Genomic DNA, 12,276 nt, shown 5'->3' with positions numbered 1-12,276 from the left:
CATTTTAACATTTAATAATATCCAGGAGGCAGTGGTACAAAATAGAGACACCGGCGCATGCTTGTGCTTGAATCTTTTATACGAACAACAGCTTTTAACAGGGGAAAACATTGCTATACGTCTTTGTTGCAGTGCTGTCTGAGTTTACATAGCTGCACTGTGAAGCTGGCAGAACAGTTGGTGCCATGAAATCTGATCGGGTGCAGGCATGAGGAAAAAAAGCTGTTATCTTTGACAGCTTTCATGTAAACTATGAACACTGGAAAACAACACTCAGACAGATATGGCAGCCATTTTTTCTCACGTTCCACATGACACATTTAAATTATTTACGTGTTAGATTATATATTCTATATAACTGGTTATTATTGTTATATACCATGATGGCACACCCACACAGAGGTTTTAGTACGTGCTCTTACAGCCTGTTTAAGTATGAGTAAGTGACTGTCTCTCCAGCAGCTGAAGGACAGAGCAGGTGAGTTATTGAATCCCCTGGAGGATAAATGCAAAGTTGATGCTCTTAGAGTTGGCAGTTTGGTAGCAGCAGGTCGTCCACACTTCTTTTTTAGCTCCACTTTAGGCAATGGGTGAAGGTGGGGGGGTCGGTGATGGCGTCTCCAGCCCTGCGGGGTCCCTGAGTCCTTCAGTGGTCTTGAATATTTTATTGATCACTGATGGGGCTGAAGACCTTTAAGGCAGCAGATGTGTTGGCTAACATGCTGGTTGTTAACTGTTGAGCATTAACCACCTCTCTAACACCTGAGAGGTCAGCGGGGTGATAATGGGGTCGTGACAGGAGAAACATACATGACTTGCATATGTTCAGTGGGATTACTGCTTGTAAATAAAGCTGACTGATTATTTAAAAAGTAGTTGACAAAATCTAGCACCAAAAATGGAGGATTTCTCTTTTTTTTTCTACTTTTTAGTATGTTTATTATTCTTCTCATGCTCCACACCTATTGCTAATTATGAGTCGGTGTGAGGATAGAATAAATCTGCTAGGATCTTAAATGTTTTCCAACCAACTAACCTATACATTAAAAGCTGTAAATAAAACAGCCATACAAAGCCAAACATAATCATCCATTTAGTGGCATGGGGTAGTTACAATGGGCCCCAGTGCACGCTGTCATGCACATATCTTCTTGTCACATGATCAGAGACTTGACATTGGATAACATCAGCATACATATTACCCAGCAATCATCACTGCATATCTGTATACAACAAAAAATACCAAAGAAAATAAGAAATTATTAATTTAATTTTACAATTTTGTTTTGATTTACATTGCTGATTTATAGAATAATTGCTTTATAGTTGTAGAATAAGCATACAATTTTGTTATAGATGCTATTGACTATTTTACAAAAAAAGAAAAAATAGACATGGGGGAGATTGGTTTACTTTTTTCAAGGACAGATATAGCAGATAAAGCAAGGATATATACAAGCTCAGAAGGCCCCATTCTCTACCCAACACATTGCTGGAGCGCCCACTCTCTCTATGGGCCCCCCATCTCATGGTCCCCAATGCAACAGCACTGCCTGCACTCACTGTCTATATTAACACCGCTGCATCCATTTAGTGCATGTAAACCTCTCCTGGCATGAATTCAAAGGAGGACCCTCACAGAACCTGCCAGTGACAGAGTGTGATTATTTTAGTTGAAGCTGTAGTTGGTAACTTTTATAAATATCTAAAGTTTTTGTCATATGTCACTTTTTTGTCTTTTCTTGTCTTCTGTCACTATGTCCTGACAGAAGTACGTGAGACAGATACTCTGTGGAAAAAAATCAGGCTCCTCCTCCTTGTAGTGCTTCTGATGGCATTTGTAAGAATCTACCAAGGCTGAATGAAAATGACCAATCAGAGCCGAGGAGTCTCTGACACAGCTGTCAATCATGTTAATCACCACTCATGAGCTGTGGTCAAATTAGGCAACACTGATTATATTTGAATCAGGATTCTGTTACTGCATTGCCTATTTCTACATTATTTAAACATGTTCAAGAAATCTATCTTTAGTGTACTGTTTAGCTGTGAAATGAGAAAGTTTGCTCCAGCCAGTGGGCGGTGCTTGGTACGTTGGTCGACTGCCTCCAAAATGGCGGCCAAGTCACAAACATTCTCACTTTACAGCCAAATAGTACACTAAAATGTGTTTCTGGAAACATTTTAGAGGAAAATTAGGCAATGCAGTGACAGAATCTTCATTCATGTTTGATCAGCGCTGCCTAGTTTGATACTTCATCAGCAGTTCATGTGCAGTGATTGACACTCCTCGGCTCTGATGGGTTGTTTATGATGGGCTGCAGTGGATTCTATGTTATTGTATGTTATTTTATGCTCTGTAACTTAACATTGGGTGTTTTGAAAGATGCCTTTTAAATTAAAAATTATTATTATTATTATTATTATTATTATTATTATTATTATTATTATTATCAGTAGTAGTAGTAGTAGNATTATTATCATAGTAGTAGTAGTAGTAGTAGTAGTAGTAGTAGTAGTAGTAGTACAAATGTCATTTGAAGCCCTATGAGAACGCTGACGAACATAATTTATTTTTTCTCAGATGATCTGTCTCATGTCGTACTGACAGCATACAGTGACAATTTCCCCAACACAGTATGATAAAAACCTATTTTTATAAAAGTTGCCAACTACAGCTTCAACATCAGATCCCAGTTGAAATACAGACATCTGGACAGCTGCAGGGATCTGGCTAAAGCACCTCACTGTGAAATTCTAATCAAAAACTACCAAGTTCTGCATGTTGCCATCTGTTTCTGAATGCTTCTCCTGCCTCTGATTGGTTAAAAGCCTGTATGGAGGCTTCTCATTGGCCGACAGCTCAATAGTAGGTGTGCATGCGCCTTGAACTGCACACTTGCTTTCTCCAGCATGTTATATCAGTCCATAATAGTATAGGTCTAATTTACAGAGCAGTTAGCCTACTTACCAGCACGTTTTTCACCCTCTGGCATCTAAAAAAAATCTACTTGTATCGGGGTGCACTGGGTTTAATGAGCTGAATGCACTGAGTGTGTTTGGCATGGCCCTGGGATGGGAGCCAACGACGAAACAAAGAAATGTTCAATTAAACATCGCCACAGTGGAATAAGTTTTCTACAGAGGATGACTAAATCTCTCAAATGAGGGAAAGACCTGGACAATGTGGGCAACTTTGCTGAAAAGGTTACTCTGCCTCTGCTGCAGCTGAGTGTTTGGTGTTTCAATATAACAGCTGCACTCTCTGTTCAGTCTGTGTGGGAGAGCTGCTCGTGTTTAGATATACTGATTTTAAGATCCTAAGATAATAGGACTTGTGATTTTTAGGTTTGTCTTTTTAAAGTGTTCGAGCAGCTTGTTAAGTCTACATTTGTAAATGTGGCTGAGTGGTTAAATGAAGCCAGCGGCATTAAGTTGGTTGACAATGAAGCGTTGTGTTTTCAGCACTCGCTGGCTCAAACGTACACTGGCCATCTGGCTCATAGTCCTCAGAATTCTTTTCATCTCATATAGACAAAAAAGTCTTTTAAAGCACTTAACACACACAACTACGTCGCATCGCTCCTCTCTTAGATATAAACACAATGTTCCACACACACGGAGTCCTAGCAACATGGCAGGACGCAGAGTGGGTGAATAAAATGTCATCTAACAAACACAGAGCTTGTCAGCCACCTAGACCTGGACCAACTGTGTGCCTCGCCGCCGAAGCCAAATGAGGCCACAGTTCAGGAATGACTTTAGTCCAGAGCCAATGAAAGAGTTTCAGGCCTCTCTGGCACACTTTCCAATCCACACTACTGTTTACCTCTTTTTCTCCTGTCTCCCTCCCTCCTCCCTCCTCCTCCCTTATCCCTGCTGCTCTCCCTCTCCTCTGTGTGGGCTCCCTCAGCCAACGGGACGGGCTCCAGCAGCCAGCTCTCCACCCCGATTTCCAAGCATTCCCCCACCTCCACCCCCAACAGTCCAGGCATCAACAACAAGCAGAAGGTACCCGAACCTCTCTCCCACTCCTTACCTGTCATCTTTGTGCCTTTTCGTCCTCAAATCCATCATTTTTTGCTCTTAGATGTCCAGTGTGAATGATTTAGGGGGATATATTGGCAGGAATTAAATTTAAGTATGTCTTTTTTCGTGTATAATCACCTGAAAATATGAATTATTGTGTTTCCTTTCCCTTACAATGAGCAGTTTGTATCTGCATAGGGAGCAGGTCTTTGTCTATGGAGATTGCCATGTTGCACTGCTATGTTTCTACAGTAGCCCAGAAGAGACAAACCAAACACTGGCTCTAGATAGGGCCATTCGTATTTTTGCGTCAGCCATCGTAGTTAGCAGCCCCTCCGCAATGAGCTGGCTTTATTCAGTGTTTCTACCAGTTTAAATCACAAGGTCTGCATGCTTTGGAGAGGAAGACACCTCTACGTATTATTCTGCTCCTGCTAAAAGTTTCCTGAGCGTCTTGATCTTAAGTAGTCAGACATATTAGCAGGTGCTAATATGACGAGTAAAACAGCCTGAGAGAAACACTGATCTCTAACGTGAAACTGCTATGTTCACTGTTTTCCCATTTTTAATCACCTGGGGTCTCATTTATACAACAATGCATGGGATCCATACTAAAAATGTACGTACGGGCAAAAGCCAAAAATGGTGTGCACCAAAAATTATTCGACAGTTTCTACAACCAGGCTTCCACCTCAACATCAGAGTCACCAATTTCCTGTCTCCAAAATGTTCGTAAGCATGGATCAGAGTTTCTCCCATCAATTCTGTTTTCATTCATCACAACTTTTGTGTGGCAAGTGGCGTACACCTCTTTCATGCCCCACTTTGTGCATACGCAATGTTTATAAACGACATGTTTGTTTTGGAGAGGAAGACATCTCTGTGGATAATCCAGCTCCCGGTAAAAACCTCCTGAACAATGAACACTGAAGGAAGCGGAAAAGTTTCCGCTGGTTGCAATCTGCAGTCCTCACCACTAGATGCCACTAAATCCCCCTAAATCTTACACACTAAACCTTTAACTTCGAATTCACACATGTGCCTTTGCTCTTCTGTGTTTGCAGGAACTCTACTTGCCCTTATCTCTGGATGACGACGACTCTCTGGGCGAATCGATGTAGACTCCCCTCCTGCAGCCTGCCTCCTTTTTGGCCTGAAAACACAGAAGTTTTTATACCTCTGCTGCTTTCCACCTTCACTCACAGTGCCACCTGTTGTCTAGGAGAACCACTCTTTGTCTCTTTTTAAGGCCTTAGCCACCAGGGCTATGACACCATTTGCTGCTTGAGAATAACACAAACCATTTTTTTCCCCTTCTTGTTTCGTCGTAACAATCAGCTCACTAATCTTCAGGCGTACGTTTCTGTGTGGAGGTTTATAGCCACTACTTCTCAAAAGGGCACACAGTTCACTGACCAGCAGATTTCACGGTGTAAAGATTTCACTCTTGTCTCAGACATTTTGTTAAAGGATGCACTCTCACTTTAATATTTGGGTCACAGAATTCCAAGCAGCAAATGGATATTTTTAGGGGTGTTAGTCAGAGCTGACTCAACTTTTGTATCACTTGTATTCGTGACGTTCCTCCATGTCCTCCTGTCCTACGGTTAAAGGTGTGAAAGGTAATGGCTCCTTGTCAGAGGAAATCTGCTCAGCCAGATGAAGTCTGTCTAACCCGCTGTAAATACTGTGTATAGCTATCCATCGTAACATCTCTGCCCAATGTCCATCGCTGTGCTTCCATAACGTCACCACAATGTCCGTCTAACGTTTGCTCAACATGATACAGGGTATGGTCAAAGTAAAAGAAGAGCCAAACTCAAGTCTCACCACAGAGGGTGAAGATGTGTGGGATGCAGCTCCTGACTGAAGAGGATTATAAGAAGCCAACGCCTCCTCAATTCACGTTCCCAACTGAATATATAAAGCAGATTATAAAACCATCCATAAAATGACACTTTAAATCACCATGACAATGGAGGTTTAAGAATTCTTATGTTGGCAATAATTGGCGTTCATCTTGTCTAATCAGGGACAAGGAAACATGTAAGAAAAAGCATCCCACATAGCCCTCAGTGAAGTCTTTGTGTTGGTGTTTCCTCTATTTTGACCCTCTTGATAGACAGTAGGCTATACATGGTATATACCCTCTGTGTTTTAGATTTTCACAAACTGCAGTGCATGATATTGATGAATGAATATGAAACTTTGGGCATGTAAAAAGCTGATTTGAAGGACCTAATGGTGCATAAAAAAACAACCAAAGGAAAAAATATTAGGCCTTTTTTTTTTTTTAACAGAAAAGCCAACTCATTCCGTCTACAGTTTCTATTGACCGAGTCTAAGTAATGCCCACCACAACTCGTGGTGACGTTTTATAGTACAATGTGTGAAATTCAAAGATAAATAAATAAAGGTGTCAAAGCCAAAGTATGATTTTTAGATCCAGAATTATAGAAAAAGGGAAAATATGTAATTTTATTAGTTGTAAAATTCTTTAAATATTCCGGAGGAAGCACACCTGGAGATTTATGCATGTTACTTTTAATGCATCAAAAATAACGTCAAGATTAAATCATCTGAGGCAATTAGAGTTTTATCAGGGCGCTAAACCGTAGTGGGATTTCTCCTATTTTGCATGGCTCAGCATAGTTCTCAGATACAGGGGAGATGAAAACGTAACTGTCGTCTAAATCTATGTGTGGGTTTTAAATTTTTATAAAGTTTTATTAATTTATATCAAGGGTACTTGTCTAGGATTTCTTTTCTAGTCGCTCACATGAGCTCTTAACACTAGTACTTTTTTCAAGCCTCTGTGTGCAACTTTCTACGGCCATGTTTCTTTTTTCTATCGACTTGCATCGCGTGTCTTACAAATCCACTGAATAAGAGTTTTCTCAGATTTTTTGCAGGGAATCGAGCCTGAGAATCACTAAAATTGGACGAAGCACAAAGCAGGGATCTACTTATTTATCTCAGCAACAGACACTTTACTGTCTACTTGCCAGCATTAAAATGCGTGACCACAATTCATTTCTCGATATATTGAAAAAAATAATTCTTTTAAATTAACATCTATGCATTCGGATTCAAGAATAGTTAAAAGTAGTTTCTCTTTTCTGTAGGAATGGCCTTTTTATAAACCAATAGCGTAATGAGAAATGAACTAAAACAGAACTCTCCATGCAGTTATTCCATTGTGATGATGTGACAGTCTGAAAGTTGTATGTCTATAGGAGTGATCTGGTGCCCGCCCTCTGGATGAGCTTTGAATAGTTAATTTACATCTGCCACTTGATGCTGAAATTATCTGGTGCTGTGAACTACACCTTTCTCCTGCAGGGAGTGCTGTCACGCCAGCACAACAGCTACTACATCAGCTGATCCAACAGCACGGACACCTCACTTTACCCACCATTTTGTACAAAACCCCCATTTATTGTCAAACTATCAGTTCTGTATAACCTTACATGCTAATAATGTTCTTGTTTCCTTGATTTTCCTACAGCTTATTACAGCTCTACAGCATATAAAACCTTAACAGAAAATGTTGGTTGTCTTGTGTTATCCTGCCGCCACCATGTACGATGGATGGTGTGAATTCATCACCTACAGTGGTGCCTTTTTTTTTTTTAGATTTACCGTCTTTTTGATAAACAAAAAAAAAAATCGAAATGGGACATCGAAGGCTTGTTCTTTGTTAACAGCTGTTTGTAAAACATTTTTAAACGTCTTGAACGAGGAGGCCTCCCGACACACTTTGTTTTTGTAGAGTTACAGGACACTTTATCATGGTGTAAATACGCTCCCTTCCTGTTCTCTTTCATACGTATGCCTTTCTGATCGAATGAATGACGTTTTTTTTCTTGGAAATTTACAATGTCCTTTTTAGTGGTATTTTGCAATGTCACAGTGGCTTGTTTCAGTGCTTCATTCAGTGTATTAACCGGTATCCTTTTGCAATTAAAACAGTTGTATTTCACCCCTCTGGTCTTGAGTTTATTACATTGTCTTCCAATCAAAAATACTTTACCCCCCCAGATGATCATTACGTGAAATTGTAAAGAAATCTTTGTTTTTCTCGCATGCCTCTACGATGAACGAAGAATCCAAAAACTGATTTATGTATTTTTTTTAAAGAAATGCAGTAAAAGGGGATGGTGTTTAACAACTGCAAAACTATATCCAAACATCTGTTTTCAAACTGTCAGACAACCTGTGCAGTATAATCCAAGTCTCATTTATCCAGTTGTATGCTCAGGATTTACCAAACACATGCATTTTCACTAAAACCTTACTGTTTGAAGCACCTCTAAATAACCAGTCTCAGGCATGAGCAAGTAGTGCATCTGCCCTGTTCATGTGGAAGTGTTAATAAGTGTTACTATTTAAAACACTTCCACGTGAACAGTGCAGACACACTGCTCATTCGTGCCTCAGACTGATTGGAAGTACATAAGATAACGTTTTAGCAAAAACATGCACGTGTTTCGAAAGTACTGAGCACACAACTGGATTAAAGAAACTTGGATTATACTGCACGAGTTGTCTGACAGTTTGTAAATGGATGTGTCATTATAGTTTTGCTTTTGTTAGGCATGGACCCAATTCATGAAGAATTTTCTCCATTTTTGGATTCTTCGTTCAGCGTGGCAGCATGTGATAAAAACGTTTCTTTCACGAACTCACCGTTATACGAGGTGAGTAATCGATAAACGAGTCTTCTTTTGGAAAGTGAACTATTCCTTTAAAGAAGAGTATTCTGATCTACACAGATTTATTCATGTTTAAGAGTTGCCATTCGTCTCAAAACACTACAACAATACTTTGCTTTCACACCTATTTCATATTCACTGATACATCCATAGCTCAGAATCTCACTGGCAAAGTCAGACATGATTAGTATGATTGTATGTGTGTGTGTGTGTGTGTGTGTGTGTGTGTGTGTGTGTGTGTGTGTGTGTGTGTGCGTGCATGCATATTGTACTCGCGCAAACCTAATGACCAATGCTGAATGTGTTCCAGGAATCTATCGAGAGACGTATAAATAGATAAAACACTTGTAAGAGTTAAAAATAGTATTGTGTTCATGTTGCGGATCACTGCAAACCATCCATATCACCATGGGAACAACAAATCTGTCTCTCACATTATCAGCCATGGCCAAACATGTCGAACAATGGCTCAACCGTAAACATTGTGCATTTATTAATCATAACATAATATTGAATGAAAATGTTGCAATACATTGTGTCATGCTCTTTTGTCTGTATTATCAACATTTCTAACAATTAGTATCTACTGCAAATCAGGATTTTAAAATTTGCAAGATGCTTGAGGAGCCAAATACTTCCAAGATAAGGTTGTATCCAAGTTCTATTAGTTGATAAATATGCTGTATGGATCAATGTAAGTGTATGTAGTAACATCTGCTCCAGTTAATGCCACATGGATGTAAACTATAATTGCAAACATCTTGCAGAATACAACTAAACTGCATTAGATCTTCATTTTGGCGACTAGTCCCCACGATGATCTTGTAATTATAGTAAGCATCACAAATACTTAGGGCAGTCTGTACGTTTATTACACCTACAGCCACAAAATAATCCTAACGTGTGTCTAAGATGTGTAATATAAGAGTAAAGTTCATCTATAATGATCACACATTCACATATATGATGTATGTTATCGCATCATAATGTAGATTTATTACAGCACTTTCTTTCTGGGCCATAACTGCACAGTGTCACTGTTGTATTTTATGTATTGTGTTGGAGGAAGCCCCCTCCTCTCACTGCTGTAACACCACACTGGATCTGGTAGTTGTAGACTGAGTGTTGTGCTCTGGCGGCCTCTACTGTAGGGCTCAAGTATGGACACACAGAGGCCATTTTTGGCAACCCACAACCCACAATTTACTTCAGTGTATGTACCGCCATCTGTTTGCCAATGTGTGTACTGTATTTTCTCCCTCGTAGGAAGTCACACATATTGATGACGATGATTTTATTATGATGATTCTATGCCTAATATTAATAATTATGATTTTTGTCAAGTCATTTCATTAACTTTTACTGTATGTTACTGAATTGTTTGATTGATGATCTATGGATACGCTGCCACTTGTTTTTTACTGTCTTGTCAGGTGGATGGATTACTATGGTTCAAATATGAGGAAAGAGTTAAAGCTTCACTAAAATCAATAAAATACCAATAAAATTGACCCCTTGACTCACTAAAATCAACTTTGAGAAAGCCATAATGCCAAAAATGAGTAAAGATAAACAGATACTAGAATGTTACCAGCCACTATCTCATTGTGTAAATGTTTAACACGGGTACTGACAATCAAATTCCTGTCTTTGTTGCCAACCATTGTAGTCCGTGCAAGGGCATGACCTTGTTTTTTAAGAGCTCGAAACCCTAAAAACCTCGACATAAAAAAAGGCAACAACTTTTTTGTAACTGCCCTTTAACATTTCCACAGAAGTGAGGCTGCATGATGTCAAAGCGTCTGTTGTCTGGGTTGTTATCAGCTCCAGTTAGACAGGACGTACTCCATCATAAGCAGCCCATTTGTTTCTTTCATTCTGTGGTTTCGAATACAAACAATTACTTATTGTAGGCAGAATACATATCACCCAAAACAAGCAAGTATGCAGTTGGGGTTTTTTTTTTTTTTTAATTGTAACTCATGAGACATGTGGCCGTTCTGCCTTTGAAATGCAAATATAATAGGAGACCATTAAATCAAGTCAATAGCAGAAGAACAGCTCTACTAAAGAGGCTTTGTAAAATACTTCATGTAGGAATTCATACTTGTAAATCCTGAAGCCTAGAACAGTCTGATCAATATTTGTGAACAATACTTTAACCTGTGGTGACCCTGTGATTGACATTGTGGGAGCTGCTATGTATTTTGTGCAGGGAGTGTACCCACATTATAAATATTTTGTACTTTTACGGTCAGCTCGCTTCTCGTCCTCTGGATCAGTTTCAGATTTCACATGGTGACGACACTGAGGGTAAAAAGTTCACCACCTTCTGTCTTGGAGAGAAATTGTTTCATGTTCGCAAATATTGGCTGGATACATATTCCTGTTTGACCTGGCTTTCTCTAAACTAAGTCAAACACAGGATCCATTATGTATCTCAAAAGTGTGTCTCAGGGGTGATGAGGGGTTTTTTAAAAAGATGACGAGGATTATAGTCTGATTGTGATGTATATCAGTGTGGGACAGGACATGCTGAAAGCTGTCAGCTGCGGTTTGTGTAACAGCACAATGAAACGTTCTGCTAACAGTCCCAAGAGGCTGTGATGTTCCTTACATCTCACAATACTAAAGCACTGAACAGAGTGTATGGTGTAGTCATACAATAATGGTGCAATTTGTGGAGCCTTGGCGGCGGGGTTGAAAGTGTACAGTTTGTCCTCAGGGTGGCACTAGAGGAAAGGACATGAGGTTAAGATCTCTCAGGAGAGTTAAAGTTCAATGTTCTTATCAGTTAATAAATGATGATGATAAGATATTTTTCTCTGGACCAGACACTGTTGACAGAACAGAGAAAACTGCCCAACAACATCAGCCTCAGACACCGCTGACAGAGCCAATAGTGACCAAATATGTATGGAGTCCTAAAGTGTCCAGTATGAGATGAAGATAAATAAGACAATATAAAAATGAGAAAACATATTATAAATTCAGGTAAAATATACATTCACCAATATGCTGTGAAATAATTTATTAAATCATTTCATTTTAACTGTTTTATGCTTTTTTATTGCATGATGCCATCGTTCCCAATTACACTTTTCTTTCAGCTCGTTTAAAATGTCATTTCCCATTTCATAATGTCGTTTCACATGACTTTCAGTCAGACACATGCTCTCAGCCTGTCTTAAGTGGGATTTATACTTCTGCGTTGAATCAATGCCATACCCTACGCTGTAGCCTGACATGCACCTCCCCAGAACTGATCAACCTGACCCCCTCCACTCACTCGGACAAACTATCAACATTCAGTGATGGCGCTATAACAGGTGTCTCAGTACACGGCATTTCGCAGGAGGCGCTATAACAGGTGTCTCAGTACACGGCATTTCGCAGGAGGCAGTTGATGATTTTTGGGGACATAACGATCAGATGTCATTGAGAAGTAACCAAAAGGGCCTAAACTACACATTGGAGGGATATATTCATCATTCTATTGTTGAGAAGGACGATGAAGAGCTTAAATTACAAG

At 39.6% G+C, this 12,276-nt stretch overlaps 1 protein-coding gene across 2 annotated transcripts in view; it reads left to right on the top strand.

Annotated features, from left to right (window-relative positions):
- LOC126388133 (neuronal migration protein doublecortin-like) overlaps nucleotides 1-8,005 on the top strand; it is a 35,415-nt gene extending 27,410 nt beyond the window's left edge. The window contains exons 6-7 of one of the 2 annotated variants that reach the window (XM_050041030.1): nucleotides 3,914-4,011; nucleotides 5,094-8,005. In XM_050041030.1, coding sequence (XP_049896987.1) covers nucleotides 3,914-4,011; nucleotides 5,094-5,150 — 155 coding nt within the window. In that variant the 3' untranslated portion in view covers nucleotides 5,151-8,005. The remainder of the gene's footprint in view (nucleotides 1-3,913; nucleotides 4,012-5,093) is intronic. The other variant, XM_050041031.1, reaches the window with a different exon arrangement.
- Nucleotides 8,006-12,276: the final 4,271 nt, after the last annotated feature.

Source organism: Epinephelus moara, chromosome 3 (assembly GCF_006386435.1).
Source record: "Epinephelus moara isolate mb chromosome 3, YSFRI_EMoa_1.0, whole genome shotgun sequence".
NCBI lineage: Eukaryota > Metazoa > Chordata > Actinopteri > Perciformes > Serranidae > Epinephelus > Epinephelus moara.
Note: the sequence above shows the minus strand (reverse complement) of the source record. Positions and strands in the feature narration are given on the sequence as shown.